Source organism: Blennius ocellaris (assembly GCF_963422515.1).
Source record: "Blennius ocellaris genome assembly, chromosome: 18".
In the NCBI taxonomy this organism is placed as follows: domain Eukaryota; kingdom Metazoa; phylum Chordata; class Actinopteri; order Blenniiformes; family Blenniidae; genus Blennius; species Blennius ocellaris.
Window position 1 is genome coordinate 8,073,238 of NC_137667.1, and position 19,323 is coordinate 8,092,560.

At 44.4% G+C, this 19,323-nt stretch overlaps 2 protein-coding genes across 2 annotated transcripts; one reads left to right on the forward strand and one right to left on the reverse strand.

Annotated features, from left to right (window-relative positions):
• Positions 1 to 10,318: 10,318 nt before the first annotated feature.
• paqr8 (progestin and adipoQ receptor family member VIII) lies at positions 10,319 to 11,395 on the reverse strand (the record flags this gene model as incomplete). Its single annotated transcript, XM_080514006.1, has 1 exon — positions 10,319 to 11,395. One exon carries the CDS (start codon positions 11,393 to 11,395, stop codon positions 10,319 to 10,321), a length of 1,077 nt encoding a protein of 358 aa, XP_080370132.1.
• Positions 11,396 to 14,091: 2,696 nt separating this feature from the next.
• mcm3 (minichromosome maintenance complex component 3) lies at positions 14,092 to 19,323 on the forward strand. The gene is made up of 17 exons (XM_080513604.1): positions 14,092 to 14,217; positions 14,379 to 14,491; positions 15,051 to 15,259; positions 15,351 to 15,481; positions 15,885 to 16,123; positions 16,234 to 16,342; positions 16,428 to 16,581; positions 16,660 to 16,791; positions 16,882 to 17,090; positions 17,179 to 17,353; positions 17,441 to 17,567; positions 17,996 to 18,146; positions 18,260 to 18,400; positions 18,492 to 18,604; positions 18,680 to 18,753; positions 18,858 to 18,951; positions 19,032 to 19,323. The coding sequence occupies exons 1-17, from the start codon at positions 14,143 to 14,145 to the stop codon at positions 19,228 to 19,230; spliced, it is 2,445 nt and encodes an 814-aa protein (XP_080369730.1). The 5' UTR covers positions 14,092 to 14,142; the 3' UTR covers positions 19,231 to 19,323.

Genomic DNA, 19,323 nt, shown 5'->3' on the forward strand with positions numbered 1-19,323 from the left:
TACGAACTTGGAAGAGGTGGACCAAGAACTGACAACGCGACAGTGACTTCCCACCAACATGCAATGATTGTTGCTGTCAAGAGTTTACTTCTTCTTCTTTTTTTTTTATTGGAGAATTTGCACACTAAAAACATACAATCATCTGGAATGGGTTTACTGACGAAACTGGACAGAAAAGATCAATCTGCAAAATCCAGACATTCAGCATCCTGTTGGTGAAGACCCGAGGGGACAAACAAAAAGGTTCCTCTTCTAAACATGTGTCCAGACGAGGTGTGGATGATAGCCTGAGCTGGCAGAGGACAGGGCCAACTCCTCCTCCTCCTCCTCTTCCTCCTGCCCTTCCTCTCATTTCTTGTCCATCTGTGTATTTGGGAAACAGTCAAAAAGTGGGGTTGCGTGCACTCTTTTCTCTTCTCTGCTGCCTGATGTTGGAGAGCGGGACCTTCTGTTTTCGATGTTTGTTACGCGGTTGTGGAGTTTGTGACGTGGACTGGAGCTGGGTATTTACTAGGCCCTCTGGAGTGTGCTTGGTGGCATGTTCTCGTGGCTTCTCCATGAGTAGTCTGAAATTTTAATAATAAAAAAAAAAAAATGTATGAAAAACTTGAATTTACATTCATAGGTTTTGGTGATAATTTTCTAAATTGATCAAATAAAACAAAATCAAACTACCTGACGCATTTGTCCTTGTAGTGCTGGTCCCATTGGCTCCCTCACTCTGAAAGACAAACACAAGGCCGTTATAGATTTAAAATGGAGAATGGAGAACTAATCAGTTTAGTCATGACGGCTGGCCTCGCTCAGGCAAAAGAAAAACAATCTCATAAATGGTTAATCTCATTAACATTTTACATTGCTTTCATTCCAAGCTTAATGGAAACATTTTTAACTCTCATTAATTACAATATTACATCAAGACAGGATATGATTCATTCAACTGGAAAATCAAAAGTGAAATCACATGTTTTTGCCCTCTTCCAGTGGCCAGTCTTCATATTTACCAATAGTTGTGTCAGTTATAAATATTTCTGAAGAATGATCAAATTATATTGTTTACTGTTTGTATGAGAAGCATACGTTCCCTGTTTTTAAAAAAAATAATGTGCACGTTTTTCTCACCTTTCTGCACAGTTATTATTTTCATGTTGTGTCATTTTTTTAAACACAGTCATTCAGATTTGATATGTGCAAAATAAAACAAAGTCATGAAACCACAAACAAACTGTAAATCTGAACAAACATGGAATGTTGAATAGATAGGACATAAGGCCAAGCCTTGTAGTCCAAAGAAAGAAAAAATTTACATTTTGTGTGAATATATGAAAGTTTCCATTTTGTTTTGCTTTCAATAGGCTAAAATAAGTCCTCAATGCAACTCACAATGCTGTGCACAACATCAGAAAGTTGCGTTAGGTTTCTACTCTGGGCCACGAGTGCTGAATCCTTCTTTTAGAAAATAAATTAAAATAAGAATACTGCCATTGATATAAATCATCCAATTCTATCGAAAAAGAAGGAGCAAGAGCAAACAGAATGGTTTGTGTGTATTGGTTGATGCCACAGTTGAGTCTGGACCTTCTGGAGCTTCAACCTTCTTTTATGTATTCAGACACTGTCACTTTTCATATTGTTTGCCTTCAAATGGCCTTTTGTCAAATAGGTTGTGAACTTTATATTTCCTGCTTCTTACATGTGAAACTGGGCTGCATCTGTTTTGTAGTCGTGTTGTGGTGGAACCAGCTGAATGTCTGGTATGTGGTAACACCTGACCGTCTGAATAAAGATGTCTGCTGCAGACGTCACAACTATCGTCTCCATACACTTCACGTCTTTCTCCCCAGTCTGTCCAGAAGTACAATAATATAATTTCTGATTAAAGCTAATGAGAAATGATTCTTTTAGTGTAACTGAAATTAAGGGCTTTTATATGTTGGTAATTTTATTAGTTTAAGATTGGTTTCATGACACCTTTTATAAACATACGTCTGTATTCATCTATTCATACATTAGTAATGAGAGGATTATCTATGAACTCCAAACCAAGCAGCCTCTAGGAAAGACTGTGGACATTTATGTTCTGAACAAACATTACAGTGAAACCAGGCACCGGTGGACACAAACAATCCCACACACACACACACACACAAAAGACAGCAGGCTTCAAAAGAAGAGCGATAGCATTTTCTTTAAAAGAGAGCTTCTATAGAGTGCATTAGATAGAGACGCTAGAAAATGTGTACCTTACTATCAGATTTTTCTTTTGTGTTGCGTTGTCAATCTGGTGGAATCTTAAGACATTTCATTACTTGAAAAAGACACTGTACTGCACACATTTTAGCTGCAATTTGAGCCGTTTCTTCCTCCTTTTTCATCCAAACTACTGTTGAACAAATTGAAAACTCTAAATGTATTGCCTCGCAGGAGGACGTTGCCATATATTCTTGTGGTGGTTGTGTTGTATACTGGAACAGGTTTCCAGTACGACAAAGATGCTTAATGACAGATACTGAAGGTAACTTGTTGTCAACACTAAAGTCTAATCAGTGTCATATTTATAATGATCATCTCTCAGCACCGTATGTTGTTTTTGTTTCTAATATTCCTGCACCATTTCACGTACACATGATTAGGCTCTCTCGCCGATGCTGTAATCTATTTTTATTTGCTACTCGGGTTCACACAGTTTGATTGTAATGAGGCAACTTCACCGTACCGGGGGCCGACGTCCTCCTACTGATTGCTGATAATCAGCTGCTCATTGTGCCTAATTAGTGGTTAATGAACTGCCGGAGATATTACTTGGTACATTTAGAGTTTGAAAGGCCTGTTGCATCAATAAAATGTGTGTTGGTTTGAAAGAGTGAAATAATGAGCGAGTGGAGGGTAAAAACAGAAGGGTGGTTCATACCTTTGATGCGTTCACGTCATAGGCGTTGGTAGCCCTGTGGAAAACAAGAATACTGTAATAAAGGGTGCACACACACCTTTCTTTACATATTTAATTGTGGTTTGAGGTAAAACTTTAGGTCGACCTTAATTGATCTTGATTTAATGTTGATATACATCTTGGTTACCAGCTACTTTGCTCACACCTTACTCCCTTCAGTATTGTACGATCATTATCCTGCTCTCAACGCTCATCACTGATCCAATCCAGCATCCGGTCCTCGTACCGTGCATTCCTATTGCATGAATTGAGAGGAAGTCGATAAAATCTGACCGATTCCTACTATGTCGCATTTCTAGTTCAGTTGCTGAGTTTCGGGCAAGACTTTGAAACCGGGACTTTGATTCCATCTCCTTTTGGAACTGGTTGCATCAGTGGCTTTGAGAAAGACTTAACAAAAAATAGATAAATAGTTGACCAAGAATTTAGGCATAATGGGGGTTTTGTTGACAGGCTTTACATGCAATTTGAGATCTTTATGTATAATTGCTCTGTGTAGACAAGGTTTGGCCTCGAGATTTTCTTTGACCTATCAAAAAAAAAAGAACAATTCACAATAAAATAAATGTATATATTTGCCTTAATAGACAAAGCCATCAGTATTTTTTTGTTTTTGCTGAAGATTATAGTCTATTATGGTCGTCTAGTTCCTCTGAGTTCAACAACACCTGGAATGCATGACAAAAGATTGCGGGGGGAAAAGAAAAAAAAAAAGATTGTTGATTTTGCTCAAGGCACCACAGAGTCACTGGTTTGTCTGGCGTGTCAACCGTAGAAATGGGCGAGTAAACAAACACGTTATGCACTGAAAACACCCTCTTCAGCATGCGTTCACATTCTAAAATGTCACTGGGACCGTCAGATTAGTCAAGTTTATTGAGCCAAGCCCAGCCCATTTGACTCAGTGGCCTCAGTTGAAGCTTGGCAACACCCTTCATCTGAAACCACCGATCGAGTCAAACAAGTCCCTCTCCTGTGCTTTTGGGAGCCATAGACAGTAATTAGTTTTGCTGATGCTGAAAAGTGAATCATCTACCCCACTCCTTTAACAGGGGCAGATTTGTTCTGTCCGGGATCGTCGGATTTGAAGCAAACATAAGAAATGCCGCTAGCAGTGTTGAAAATGAAACAGTGAATAATCACGGTCACACGAACTTACTTTTTACGTCCCATGCACAATGCGACGCAAATGATGCCGAGAACGAATAAGCCGACAAGTGCAACGATGCCACAGCGTCCACTCTCCCGACCGCCTCCGAGCAAATTCATCACTTCATCAGCTGCTGTTAATGGAGCCATTGTCCTGGTGATCTGGAAAGAATCACAACAAAGTATTCACCCGACTCCAAAGTGACATTTCTGGTCCAAGGTCAGAGAAGCTTGCTTCAGTCACTTCAAAGTATCGGCGATAACTCCCACCTCTCCGATGAACGTCTCTTCACAACGTTCCCACACAACAGGTAGAACATATTTTTTCTTATCACTTACAGTGTTACGCTGCCCGGCTCAGATGTTGCCCTGCCTGTTGCTCCGTCACCAACCTCGTCAGTCAACTGAACCCGCAGTGTGCAGCTCGCAGCTTTAAAAGGTGAGTTAGGGTGGGGCTCTGCTCATCGGTATCCTGTCTGGCATGAAGGAGGTGTCGACACCGACGCACAGAAAGCTCATTGTCTTGTTTATTGAGCCCAATTGAAACCGGCCCTGAGCACCTCGACACCTGCCGACCCCGTCGGGAACAGGAATGTCGCCGATGCACATTATAACCGATGAGATAAGTTCATTCTTCCTTCGGCTCCATTTCATTCATACCTTGAAAACTTTGTTTTGTAATGAATAGTTTTGGTCTTCGTCAATGACCGAAATAAAAAGAATAAAAAAGAAAAAAAAGAAATAGAAGACATAAACAAACGCAAACCGTAACCTCTGAAGACACAAACTGAACTTTGGATTTTGATTCTAACTTGAGAGATCATTCAAATGAATTGACGAATGTGTGTTGTTTTGTGTTTGTCTTTTAAAAGCTAAACAGAGTATTATGTGTGGACTTGTTCATCATAAAGAAGCAGCCATAGCCCTTCCTCTTATATTAAACATGTACGTATTAGAGCTGTCAAAATTAACTTGTTAACATGGATTAATCGATTGTCATGATTAATCTGATAAAAAAAAAGGTTTCATGCAATTAAGCAATTTGCAGTGCAGAATGAAGGTACGTGTCCACAGGATTAGACAATTTCCCATTTCCCATTCACTGTCTTTGAGAAACACAGCACAGTGCATGCTGGGCGCAGCGTGACACGTTTAAAGCCACATTGTGGTGCATTTCTGCAGCTCATTTGCATAAAATGTAATCCTGCCAACTCTATGCAAATGTTCCGGTGCATCATGAAACTTTCATAAAACGTCTATACTAGCTGTGAACGGGGACGGATTCAACAACTGACTCACCTAAAAATGCTTTCAGAAATGCATTTTGCTAAACTATTTTAGGAATTACAAAAAAAACCAAACATTTGTGACAGAGCCAACATGTTTGTTGAACAGTTTGAACTCCAGGAGCAGACAGACCACAGGTGATGAGTCTCCACTTGGACAATGTCAGCAAGTTAGTTGGTCTTAGTAGATGAGTGAAGAAGGAGTACCAGGGCCACTTTAATGTTGATAAAAGTTTGTTTTGACGAAGAGAAATTCTGTTAAATAATGTTTAATAAGCACGTTCATTGAGTCTGTTTGCTCATGTAAAATGAAACACGATTAATTCCAATTTGTAAGATTCAATATTATAATATTTAATAATATAATATTACATTTCAAATTAAACTGGAGATCCACTATCATGGGTCAAAGCCAAACAAATTTGTTGTTCAGCAACGCTTACGTTTGATCAGCTATGATGTTGATGGCCTTATTTAAAACAGGGCAAGCTGTTGCACGACTCCAAGGCATTTATTTTAAGCTGATTGTTTTAAGACAGGCTATTTATCCATCCATACACCCCTCTTTCCATTTCACATGTGATTCCTACTATAGGTGGAAATATACAAACTGAACCAAAAACTTGGGCTCAAGTTTGAACCCACAATATTCTCATCATGAGATAAGAGGGCTAACCACTACACCACATCACATCAACTGCAAAAAATAAACAAATACCGCACGCATCTACAAATAACAGTGATTAATTGACTGCTGCATGTTCCCTTGTTACTCTTTGTACCAAGTGCTGATTGGCTCAGAGACTTTAACCCTGACAATAATCTCACAACTGAGGTATTACAGGAAAAATAGTCTTTGTCCTGACGCTGAGCGCAGCTCAGATCTGGACGCAGTCCAGAACTCGTGTAATTGGATTACTGTAGTTGTGGGTTGCAGTCCCAGTTCTTGGGGGTTGAAGCACGCCTCGGTGTGGTCAACAGTGGATACCAAGTGGTCAGGCCGGAACGACTGGTTCAACACGTGACGGACAGAGTCAGACCAAACATGCTGACTGATGAAAACTGTGCTTATGTGGGTGTGAGAGGTGACGTCTACAACACAGTGTTGCATTACAATGTTTATGGAAAGCACAGCAACATAGCCTCCTGCAGACAGTATCAGTTTGGCAATTCAGCGTAGAATTATATTTATCAATTACTGAATATCAACAGCTCTCTAAATTAATATACATTTTTTTTTGTTTTTGTTTTTGTTTTTAGAAAATATACTTATTTTAAAGTGTCAAAAACTGCAGAATGATATAATATAAACTCTGGATTGGAGTGAAAATAGCACAAAACAGATTATCGAATGCAGAATAACGCTAGCTGCATTTTTTTACTTTTTTTATTTATACGTCAGCAACAAATTTCCAAACACCAAGTATAACTTGGTGTTTGGAACAAAAACAGTGGGTTAGAATACCTTAAGATGTGTTTGTAGTCACAGGAAGAACATGGAAAGTCCACATAGGGAGGAAATGGCCCAAATGGGAACCTTGCCGTGAGACAAAAGCAATCCACTTCACCAATGTGTCACTTGTATAATGAATATATGACAGGGAATGTTTGGAAAAGCTGAAGATATATCGATGTTTTTTTTCCTACATAAGCTCAGGGTTACACTTAGATATTCAGCTTTGCACAATAGAGGTATTGTATTGGTGTCTGTGACACAAGCTCTGGTTTTAGTTGGTTTCGAGTCATAAAGGAGATCAATGGTGTCGCATTACTGTAACTAAAAGACAATGGACCAATCCAGTTTTAAAAAATTATAATAATCGGGGAATTGCCATGATAAAACATTGTAAAAACCATTCTTTGTGCAGATAGTTCAACAAAACCAAATAAAAACCTTCTCATATGAAGAAGAAACCATATACAGGCTCGCAAAATGACTTTCAGTATGAAGATTGGGAAGAAAAATGGAAACTTCTTTCATGAATCACAATTTCTCCATCTTCTAGGCCAGGAGTGGACGCATATTTTCTAACAAGCTACATAAAAAAAAAACCTGGGAACACTACAAAAATCCGAGTCATAAATCTCCCTCAATTCTGCTCAATATTTATAATTTTCTTTATTAAAAAAATAAATAAAAAGCTGTAAATTGTATAGATTTGATGAGGTGTTATGATCTGGCTCTGCATCTTTTATTTACCTTCAACCCACATTTTAGTCAGGTAAAAAGGTAAAAAGCAGAGTAATTCTGTTGCATGCAACATGAACACTGACTTTCATTTGATCCATTATTTCTCATTGACCTTGAGCCACACTTCTTAACCCTGCCTTACAATTCCCACTGGCATACAGGTTTTAGATGTCTCCCTGCTTCGATACACCCGCAGGAGCAGGAAAACATCTAAAACATGCAGGGGAAAGGTACTCTAGGAGCAGCATTTAGCAGTAATGCTCAATATTTAGGAAGTGAGGGACAATCCAGGTTTGTTATCACAGTCCAAAGCAAACTTCTGTCATAGTATGTACACGTTGAATGTATTCTATGAGCATGGCTCAATAGATCTAGAGTCTAGAAACTGATCCGAGTGCAGTTCATTTATGGAACAGACTTATGAAGACACAGAGGAAAGATTGAAGAACAATTCCACTTGTGTATCCCAACACACTCGCTTCCCAGCCCAGACGCTTTGCAAACACATTCGTCAGCTGTAATGCCCGCATGCCCATTCCTTGCTTAACAGCTCCATTGTGTCATAATTGTCTCCTGAAGCTCGATCCATACGTCTCATTCCCCTCAGATATTTTCACTTGTTCTCTACGCTGAGCTCTGTGTGAGACTTCCTCTCTGGGGGCACACAGTAGAAATCAATAGCCACTCTTTTCACTGTGTGTGTGTGTGTGTGTGCAATTTAAAATATTTGGAACTGAATCTCAAAAGCACAATTTGCTCACATAGAGATGAATCCAGTTCACAAACACTGTCTTGTTTGTGGCAAATTGGGAAAATAATAACCCTTCACACCCTGCCAACACCACAGAGAACAGTGGGATCGGGGTGTGTACATGCGTCTAGTAAAGCTGTCAAGGGGCTTATTATTACACCACTGAGAGGGCACATTTTCATTCACACCATGTATTATTTATTAAACTGTCAATTTGACAACCAGCTCGCTCCGCTTTGCATGAAGACTGAAGATTGTTGGGAAACAGGGAAAATCTCTGAGAGGGAATGCTCAAGTCAGAAGATGTAGACAGGGGCTTGGAAAAGTAAAGCAGTCTAATGAAACTAATGTTAAATCAAAAGGAAATTTAAAAAACAAAAAAAGTTGATGGCACAAGGGAGTAATGAGGCACAGGGGACAGCAATGAAGGGTACTTGGGAGGTGGAGCCATGTGGGCGGAGTCAGACCACACCTGAGGACTCGTTTTTCACGATAATAGTTTGAAGTGAAAACCAAAAGGTTTTGTAGCGTTTTGGGTGTCCGCTTATATGATAACGGTGCTCAGAGCCACTGACAATGGAACTTTTTTAAAAACACTCCGACTCATTCTAGGTGCAAACAGCTCGTAAATAGTGCTGCCCATGCACAAGAAAAAATGTATGCCATCAGCTGGAGGCACAAATGGCGACACGTTTTATTTCTTATAAACAACCAATGCTGATTGGGCCAAAACTCCAAAAAGCAACAGTCTAAAGGAGCGTCAATGTTTATAGCATACTGTTGTGTACATTTTTGGTTTGTTGTATTACATAAAAACTCCATCTACTAGTGGCCCAACAGGAAACCGACAGTTTTCAGCATTTCTGCCGTTTCCGTTTTAAAAGGTTTTGTAAATGCCAAACTTTTCTAAAACTGACATGCAAAAAAAAAGAGAAATTTTCATTTGAAATGGTGTGTCAATGGGGCATGACGCTGACTGGAGAGTACAGCCAGCCACAACATGAACCGTGAAACCAAGACATGGACCAGTCATCAAAGAAGAAGATAAAACCAGACGCATCCTTCCAGGGCCATGTCTTACACATGTAGTGCTTTTTCTTTTTTGTCTGTTTACTGCAAATGTTTCTTTCTTCATCTGAATGTAATTTTCTTCCAAGCCTTGAGAGAGAAATGTTTTACATTTCTCAACCCATTACTGAAAGATATGCTATTTTTAGACCTTTTCTATTTAAAAGAAAAAATGCATGACTACACAGTTTTTCCTTGTAATTTACAATATCTTCTCCAATTTTTGTCACTTTCGCATTAAAAGAAAGAAAAGGCACAGATAATAATCACCCATAGCTCAGGGAAATGATTATGATTAGAGGTGAAACCGAGTTGTCTATAAAAATACATTAATTAATTAAATTAATGCCAGAGTTGGATTTGAAGTTCTTTACCAGCTTTTTACAATCAAAGAGAAAACTTCTAACACACCAGCTTCGGCATTAGTAGTCCTCTTTTATATTTGTCTTGGCACAGATTTCTCCCCTGTAGCTGACCTAACAGGAAAAACAATGAAGCCTCTATTTCACCTTTTTATGCGGAACAACAAAGCGACCAAAACCCAACAACAATCCTCGATCGGGTTACATAAATGTGGGCTAAAGCGACACATTCAAACAAATCTCCAGGCCCCGCTATGTTTGTTAAAACTGAAAACAGAACTTTCTCACCTGACAAGACTCAAACACACAGCATATAGCAGATTTGTGCTGATCAGTACTTTTTATGGCAAGTTCCAAACTTACACATCTAATTCTATTGTCAAAATATAATCTTTTCAGGACACATATGATGTGGAATAACTTAGATAACAGTACAAGACTACGAGCGACTTCAAAAGATTTTATTGCACAATTGATTTTTTATACAAATACGATTCAAAAACAATATTAGCTTCATTTTTCTGACATCAATACAATTGTTCAGTAAACTCGACATGTTTCTTATGAACACTTGCCCTGCTCCTGTTTGCCCTGTAGTTTCTTACCGACATGCCTCATTGTGAATAAAGCGGTCAGGACGCAGCATATGAAGAGTAACGGGAAGAACACACATGCCCACCACAGCTGCTGCTCTCCAAACACCTCCACCACCGCGTCCCTCCGCCTGGCGTAGTCACCGAACAGCGCCTCCAGCTGGAACACGGTGCACAGGGACAGGAACACGTGGAAGATCTGGTGGCCCTGGCCTATGAAGTCGCACCGGCCCGGGAAGAAGCGCTCGGGGATGGGGCAGGAGAAGAACAGCGCCGACAGCAGGAAGCAGGCGACCTGCAGCGTGTGGAAGAGCAGCGAAGGGTCGTCCGTCCAGGGCACGGTGAGCAGGCGGTGGGCCACGGGGCTGATGTCCAGCAGGTACGCCAGGCTGGTGGGGATCAGCTGGCAGATTTTACGTCGCGGCGGGTAAGGACGTCTGTACCTGGACTTGGCGAAACAGCAGCCGGCGCAGGACAGCCACCCGAGGAAGGCGGCCCCGGGTAGAAACAGCGGGCCCACACGTTCTCTCCACGCCGGCTCCGACGAGTAGAAATAATGCCCGAGAGAACAACCGTACTGATACTGCGCGACGCCCACATAGTCCAGGAAGAAGAAGAAGTAGTGCGCACGTTCAGAGTGAGACTGCAACAGGTGTGCCGTTACACTCAGGCAGAGGTAGGTGAAAGACGACAACAAAAAGAGCATGAGAGGTAGAGAGGCCGCATCCGCGGCGTACCCCAGGGCGCCTACGTTGGCCCACCAGCGGAACAGCAGGACGGCAGCCGCCAGCAGGTGAGTCCACACGTTCAGGGACTCGTTGTGCCGCTGGAAGAGGCTGAGGAGGTAGCAGCGCCAGTCCTGCCTGGTGGGACGGTAACCCGACAGGACGTAGGGCTCGCGGAAGAGGCTGGGGACCTGCGAGGCGGCGACGGTTTGGCTGGGCGATGGCAGGGAGGGGAGGACGAGGTCTGCGAGTGGAGGGAGGCGACTGAGGTGCTTCACGCTCAGGGTCAAAGTGCTGAGCCGCTGCAGGACGTCGGCCATCTCAGTTTGATGAGACACTGAGGAAAGACGGCGGAATGACGTTATAGAAGAGCACAGGCCAGTCAGAGCTGGTGTAAATTAGGGGCAAGAGAAAGAGCACTGGTATTAAGAACAGACCAAATGAATAAAAGTCTTACGGTTAATTAATACTTTCTTAGATTATAAAGAAAAGCTTAAATCAATCACACGCCATCAATTCACTGCGTGCAGAAACTTAACACTTATTTCAAGTAATTACAACGGATTTTTCTGCATTTAACCCAAAATAATAGTTACCCAGTCAGATGCTGTGTTTGTTGAGAAAAACAGAACTTTTAACCACATGTAGTTGCATTATCATCAGCTGGCATTCAAATCGACTTAAATGATTACATTATCTATACTCAATTTCCAATAAATGTAGAATTAAGCAGGAAGTTAAAATACTGAATGTATTGGTTACAGATAGAAACTCCAGTGGGTACTCAGTTCCAGCTGTACGGTACTTAAGAGTAAAACTGCCTACATAGCACTCTTGGCTAATCCTCAGTTTGAGTCCAGTATCGGCTTCCTGTGTGGAGTTGGTATATCCCCCCCCCCCCTAATCGGTGACACAAAATTGCTTGTATTTATGAACCTGTGCGTGTACCCAGGATGCAACGTGCCTATAGTCAGCCGAGATCAGACGAACGGTGTCAAACAGTGAGGCAACCAGGCCACTCAAGGCACGCCGACTTAGATTCTGTAGTTTGGTGACACATCCGTTGGCACGCCGCGATCCAACACATGGAGATCTATGACAAAGCCAATGCACAGAGGTGTCCACACTCATTCTTCTCTGCGAGCGTCACGCACATCGGAAACACAAGTATGTAGTCAAACCTGTGCTTGTCGCCCTGCGCCGAGAACGCAGAGGAATGCAGAGCGTTGTTGCTGTAGAGTGATGGAACACATTCAGGAGCAGTGCAACACTCTGTCATGTGACAAAACAAACTCATCATTCACACAGCTTCAGGATACCATCTGAACATGTTTAACTATTTTTGGTATAGTAGTGGTCAGAGCCACACACATTGATGGAATATGAGATATTGGAATATGTCAAAGGATACAGTTGGAAGCAAATTATTATTTTTTTTTATTGCAGCAAATTATTTCTGATAAAATAAACAGAATTTAAGACAGATTATCATGGTTGATTTAACTTACACAGAGCATTGTATAGAACAATCCATGTGTCATTTTAAGAGAAAAAAATTAATATTTGTCGTGTGTGTTTTGTTTTTGTTTTTTGTTTTCAAAAACACAAGAGGCCGTTGAGGGGTGTGTCTTGCTCAAGCCTCTCGGTCATTTGATGTGACATAAACAAGATTTTGACAGCAAATCTCGGTCCTTGTATGAAATCCTACGACATAAAAAGAGTTTAATGATTTTGTGGTGGGAAAAAAACGTCCATGTGGGATTTGTCTTTCACAAAACAAAGCCAAACGTCACTTCCAACGCATTGATTTTGACGCCACGAGCAGGAATCTACAACCTCCAGTGCAGAAAATGTGTTTTGCACGTCTTAAAAGTGACTGTCAGCGTGTTTGAGAGGAGGCAAGGAGAAACATCAGGTCACCTTGTTTGCGTCGCCTGAACACCTGTGGACCTCAGGAGAGATGGTGACGACAAAGACGAAGCTGTGTGTGTGCGTGTGTGTGCGTGCGTGCGTGCGTGTGTGAGACCATCCTACCTGCAAATGGAGCTGGTTGTCACATGCTGTGGTGAAAAGGTGATGTCCACGAAGGTATCGACGGAGGAAAATCTCAGCTGACAGCACAGCCCGGAGAAGTGGGGAATGGTGGGCAGGGTTTAAAAAACAATTGACCAGAAACGCCCCTAAAACGCACGATCCGCCTCTCAAAGGTCAGAGATCACAACATGTTAGTACTCACTGTGTGACACTAACTGGACATATTACACATCCATTTACACTGTTAGGTTAAATAAAAGTTTTCAATAAAGGTTGCTTTTTTTCGTCAGTAAAATGCACGATTGTCCTCAAAATCACCCGGACACTTCTTACAATGGGCCGTTGTTGATAATGACAGTTGGTTTGATCCCCACAGGCATGAAAATGACACATCATTTTAATAACAATGATAGATCACGGGGAAATAAAGTTGGCATGCACTTTTAATTCTGCACAAATATCCCCACCTACCGTCTGACACTGTGAACTACATCAGTGTACAGCTCTAAAATGGTATCAAACACAAGGATGCAGCGATTGGCACTTCCCCTTCACAGAAATGTATCCAAGGTTTGATTCCACATTTAAAATCATTTTCTCTATGAGGTTTGCTTCTTTTCTTGCACAATATTCAAAATTTATCTATATGGCGATATCAACATGTACATATGGCAAAAAGACTGACTGAACTGCATGATCTACCAAAAAAAATCAAGTTTCTGTCTCCATCTGCCGAATTAAAAAATCATACAAATGAATCTCCTCCTCGTTTTTCAGGAGCTCCGTCACTTCCTGCTGTTTTCGCGGGACTTCTTCAGGGGGCGTGGCCTCGTTACGTCGTGGTACTCCTATTGGCCAGCTTGGCGTTTTCCCGGGCGCTACGACCAATCGCGTCGCACGCTTGCGCTCGTGGGACACGCAGTGGCGCGAAACTCCGTCAGTCGTGCGGCTTGACTGCAGCGGAGCACAGAGGCGAGGAAACACTGCGAAACTTTCTAAACTGTTTTATAAAGAAAGTAAAGACCGAGACATCATGGCTACCGACGTGGTGGATGACCAGGCGATGCGGGAGGCTCAGAGGGACTACCTGGACTTTCTGGACGACGACGTGAGTGATTCTTTTCTCCGTTTAGAAAAAAAGAAAAAAAAATTAATGAGGAGAAACCATGAGGTCGTAACAAAAGAAGCGAGCGTAGTTTATAGTAGTCCAGGTGAGTATGCCCGCACCCTGGTGAAATGTTTTTTCGTTTTTGTTTGTGGGATCTGCAGCAGGATCAGGGGATCTACCAGAGCAAAGTGCGGGACATGATCAGTGAGAATAAAGCCCGGCTCATCGTCAACATCAACGACCTGAGGAGGCGCAACGACACCCGGGCTGCAAAGTAAGGAGGAGAGCCCCGTGTGTGCGTGCGTAGAACGGGAGGTCACGGCCCAGTGTTTTAACTCAATGGTTGTCAAAATATAAGCCCTGCGAGCAGAAATTAGGGAGACAACGTCTTAGAAATTATGATTGAAGATAGAAAAACGTGAAGTTGAACTTTGAATTCTTTAATCGAGTTACATATTTCTACTATTTGCCTGGACGTCTGTGTAATTGAGATGATGTTTGAGCTGCGCAAGTTTACATGTTTACAATAAAAACGCATTATATTAATAGTTCTTGTCTTTTTGTCTTAGCTGTATGCTGCCCCCTGATGGTTGGGGCTCCTCTAAAATACATCCTTGTCTCTTTCGTGATCATGTTTTCAGTAAACTCTTGAAGTCAGCAGGTTTTCTTGTTAGAAGCATTTAACGAGATATGATTTACTTTGGACCCACCCATTAATTATAGACCAATATGTTATCTCTGTGTTTATGTCTGCGTTGATGCTGAAGAGGAGTGCCAGATGGAACCCTTTTTGGTTGTATAACTTTATTTTTTTGTTCGTTTCTTGGTCCCAGGCTGATGAACAATGCCTTCGAGGAGCTGCTGGCCTTCCAACGCGCCCTGAAGGACCTGGTGGCCTCGGTGGACGCCACCTACTCCAAGCAGTACGAGGAGTTCTTCATCGGGCTGGAGGGGAGCTTCGGATCCAAGCACGTCTCCCCCCGGACCCTTACCTCCAGGCTGCTGGGCAGCATGGTCTGTGTGGAGGGCATCATCACAAAGTGTGAGGGAGCGTCTCGTGTGACCACTTCTCCCATGTTTCACGAAGATGCTTCATGGTGGCATTAATTTCCCCTCCCGTGTTCCTAATGCAGGTTCTCTGGTCCGGCCCAAAGTGGTGCGCAGCGTTCACTACTGCCCCGCCACCAAGAAGACCATGGAGAGGAAATACACGGACATGACCTCGCTGGATGCCTTCCCCTCTAGTGCCATCTACCCCACCAAGGTACGTGTGTGTAGATGAAATTTCACATTTTTCACCCCTGATTTAGTTGCAACAATTTTTTTTGGTTTTCTGGATGTTGTCTCACACTCAGGATGCACATGACTAGTCTGACAAGTATTTAACCATCGGCTTCAGAAGTATTAATCAGTGTGCATTTTTTGGGCAATGACTTAACTGTTATGCACCTGCCTGCCACTGTTTGGCAGGCATTACCTGAGTAAGGGGCAGTTTTTGAATGGCATTTGGTGGAAACTGAGATTTCATAGGTTTATTAATGAACCAACAAATGAGTGCAAAGTGCTTAGTACTTAAGCATACCCACAATATTTAGTCCAGGCAGGTGTGAAGTGTCTAAAGACTAATGGAGCATTTGTGTATTTCTTTGTTTTCACCCCCCCAACAGGACGAGGAGAACAACCCTCTGGAGACAGAGTTCGGTCTGTCCATCTATAAGGACCACCAGACCATCACGGTGCAGGAGATGCCAGAGAAAGCCCCCGCCGGGCAGCTCCCTCGCTCCGTCGACATCATCCTGGACAACGACCTGGTGGACGTGGTCAAACCGGGGGACAGAGTGCAGGTGGTCGGGACGTACCGCTGCCTGCCCGGAAAGAAGGGGGGCTTCACCTCGGGGACATTCAGGTGAGGCAGAACTTATTCAGCCCTCTGATGTTGTTTTCAGTTTTAAAAGACGAGGCGAGCAGCAGAAAGTCTGTGTCCATTCTTCCTCGTGATGTTTGAACTCCCTTCAGGACCATCATGATCGCCTGCAACGTCAAGCAGATGAGCAAAGAGGTTTCCCCGCACTTCTCCGCGGGCGACGTGGCCAAAATCAGGAACTTCAGTCAGAGCCGCTCCATCGTAAGAACTAAAGTTCAGATAACGTCTCAGTTTCAAAAGTCAGATTTGAACTGCATGTTTTGTTTTTTTGTTTGTTTGTTTGCAGGATGTGTTCGATCAGCTGGCTCGCTCTCTCGCTCCCAGCATCCACGGACACGAGTACATCAAGAAGGCCATCCTGTGCATGCTCCTGGGCGGCGTGGAGAAGGTTCTGGAGAACGGTTCGCGAATCCGAGGGGACATCAACATTCTCCTCATCGGTACGTCTGCGGCTCGGAACGCCGCCACTTCGTCTCAGTCTTGTTCTGAGGTGTGTTTGACGTTTTCTTCTTTCCCAGGCGATCCTTCGGTGGCTAAATCTCAGCTGCTGCGTTACGTCCTCCACACGGCGCCGAGGGCCATCCCCACCACGGGCCGGGGCTCGTCCGGCGTGGGTCTGACTGCCGCCGTCACCACCGATCAGGAGACGGGTGAGCCTTCCCTCCTGCTCGCTGCTGCCCCCCTAACGCACCGAGTGCTTCCAATCTCACGTACGGCGTTTTGCCTTCCTCCGCCAACAGGCGAGCGTCGCCTGGAGGCGGGCGCCATGGTTCTGGCTGACCGCGGCGTCGTGTGCATCGACGAGTTTGACAAGATGTCCGACATGGACCGCACGGCCATCCACGAGGTGATGGAGCAGGGCCGCGTCACCATCGCCAAGGCCGGCATCCACGCCCGCCTCAACGCCCGCTGCTCCGTGCTCGCTGCCGCCAACCCGGTGTACGGCAGGGTGAGCCGAGGATCTGCTCGTGACCGAAGTTTAATCTTGAGTGAGAATCTGACACAGCGTTCACCTTCCTCCTCCCCCCCTCCCACAGTACGACCAGTATAAAACCCCCATGGAGAACATCGGCCTGCAGGACTCCCTGCTGTCCCGTTTCGACCTCCTCTTCATCATGCTGGACCAGATGGAGGCCGAGCAGGACCGCGAGATCTCCGACCACGTGCTCAGGATGCACCGCTACCGGGACCCTCACGAGCAGGAGGGAGCAGGTGCTGCGCTCGAGACCCGACTCGCTGCACTGCAGACGCCGGCGTGCGAAAAAAAGAAAGAGTCTCACGCTGCGCTTGTCGTTTCAGCGATGGCTCTGGGCGGGACGGTGGACGTTCTGGCCACAGAAGATCCAGACGCCGTGGTCGAGGAACACGAGGAGCTGCAGGTCTACGAGAAACACAACAACCTGCTGCACGGCTCCAAGAGGAAGAGGTAGGAGGGGTTTCAGACGAAAGAGTGACCAATGGTTCATATTGGTTCAAATGTTTTCACGTATGAATAGAAAGTACACACAAATGAAATGGTATTGAAATACTGTCTGACATTATAAATTGTATATATAAAACCTATTTAACAGTATTTCTGTTTCCTTATATGCATGTAGTCTTGGGTAAAATATTAGTATAAACTGATATTTCATTCTCAGTAGAACAAAAAAACATTGGATGATACGAAAGATGTTTTACTCTTTCATTGGAAATTGTTTTGTTTTTTTCATATTCAATGGAAGCAACGCTTCTCAAAATAGTTGGGACGGGACGAACAAAAAGCTGCAAATGAAATTTGTTTGGATTGCCTGACGAGTCGCTGGAGCTCCACCGGTTTTCTCCACTGTGTGTGTATGTGTGTGGCGCTTTCAGGGATAAGATCGTGAGTAAGGAGTTCATGAGGAAGTACATCCACATCGCCAAGGCCGTCTCACCTGTGCTCACCGAGGAGGCGGCCAAGCACATCGCAGAGGAGTATTCCAGGCTGCGGAGCCAGGAGCAGATGGGAGCAGACATCGCCAGGGTGAGCACACACACACACACACACACACACCAACACCTACACAGACACGCGTTGTCATACAGTAAGCGTATATATATATATATATATATATAATATCCATTCCTCCTCCTCAGACCTCTCCGGTGACGGCTCGGACCCTGGAGACGTTGATCCGTCTCTCCACCGCGCACGCCAAGGCGCGCATGAGCAAAGCGGTGGAGCTGGAGGACTCGGAGGTGGCTGTGGAGCTCGTCCAGTTCGCCTACTTCAAGAAGGTCAGCCCCGCTCGCCCCTCCTGGTCTCCCTTATTTTGGACGGGTGTGTGTCTTTGTGGATGAGCTGCTGATGAGCTGCTTCCTGCGCCAGGTCCTGGAGAAGGTGAAGAAACGGTCCAGGCAGGAGCGAGACTCGGCCTCGGAGGACGAGGACGAGGAGCAGACGCAGCCATCACAGCCGTCTGAGAGGACCCAGAGGAAGAGGTGACGTCTCAGTTTGGAGCGTTAGGACGCCAGGTTTATTGGGACCATTTGTCAGTAGCTCTTCGTGTCCTGCAGGGGGCGACGTACGTCTCAGAGCAGCGAGCCATACAGCCCATACGACTTCAGTGAAGATCAGGCGGTGCCAGAGAGTGAGTGTCAGTCGATGTCCCGATTTAGTTTAAGATTTAAAAGGAATAAACAAGATTAGACCTTCATTCAACATGTTTCCATCGGTTTGCTTCCTGTACTGCAGTTCAAGCCGGGACCCCGAAACCAGCCAAGCAGCCTCAGGAGGAGCCGATGGACGCCACGCCGCAGGCCGGAGGGGCCGAGCTGTCTGCGGAGAGGTGAGGCTCCGGCTTCAGTGCGGGCACCTTCCCGATCGGTCCCCGGAATCTAACCCGTCCTCCTCCGTCCCTCCCTGCAGGCTGAAGGAGTTCAAGTCCTCCCTGTTCGCCGTCTTCCAGTCCGCCCACGCTCAGTCGGTGAAGATGGCGGCGCTCATGGACGACGTGAACAAGGCGCGTCAGGAGCGCTTCTCGGAGGCCGAGGTCCGAGCCGCCCTGGCCCGCATGCAGGACGACAACCAGGTCATGGTGGCCGACGACATCGTCTTCCTCATCTGATCGCATGAGCATCACCTGCCTTTTTGGTTCCTCTTTATCCCTCTGGGTAGTTTTGCTTCGTGTCTCGATAAGACGTACAAGCAAGAAGACTTG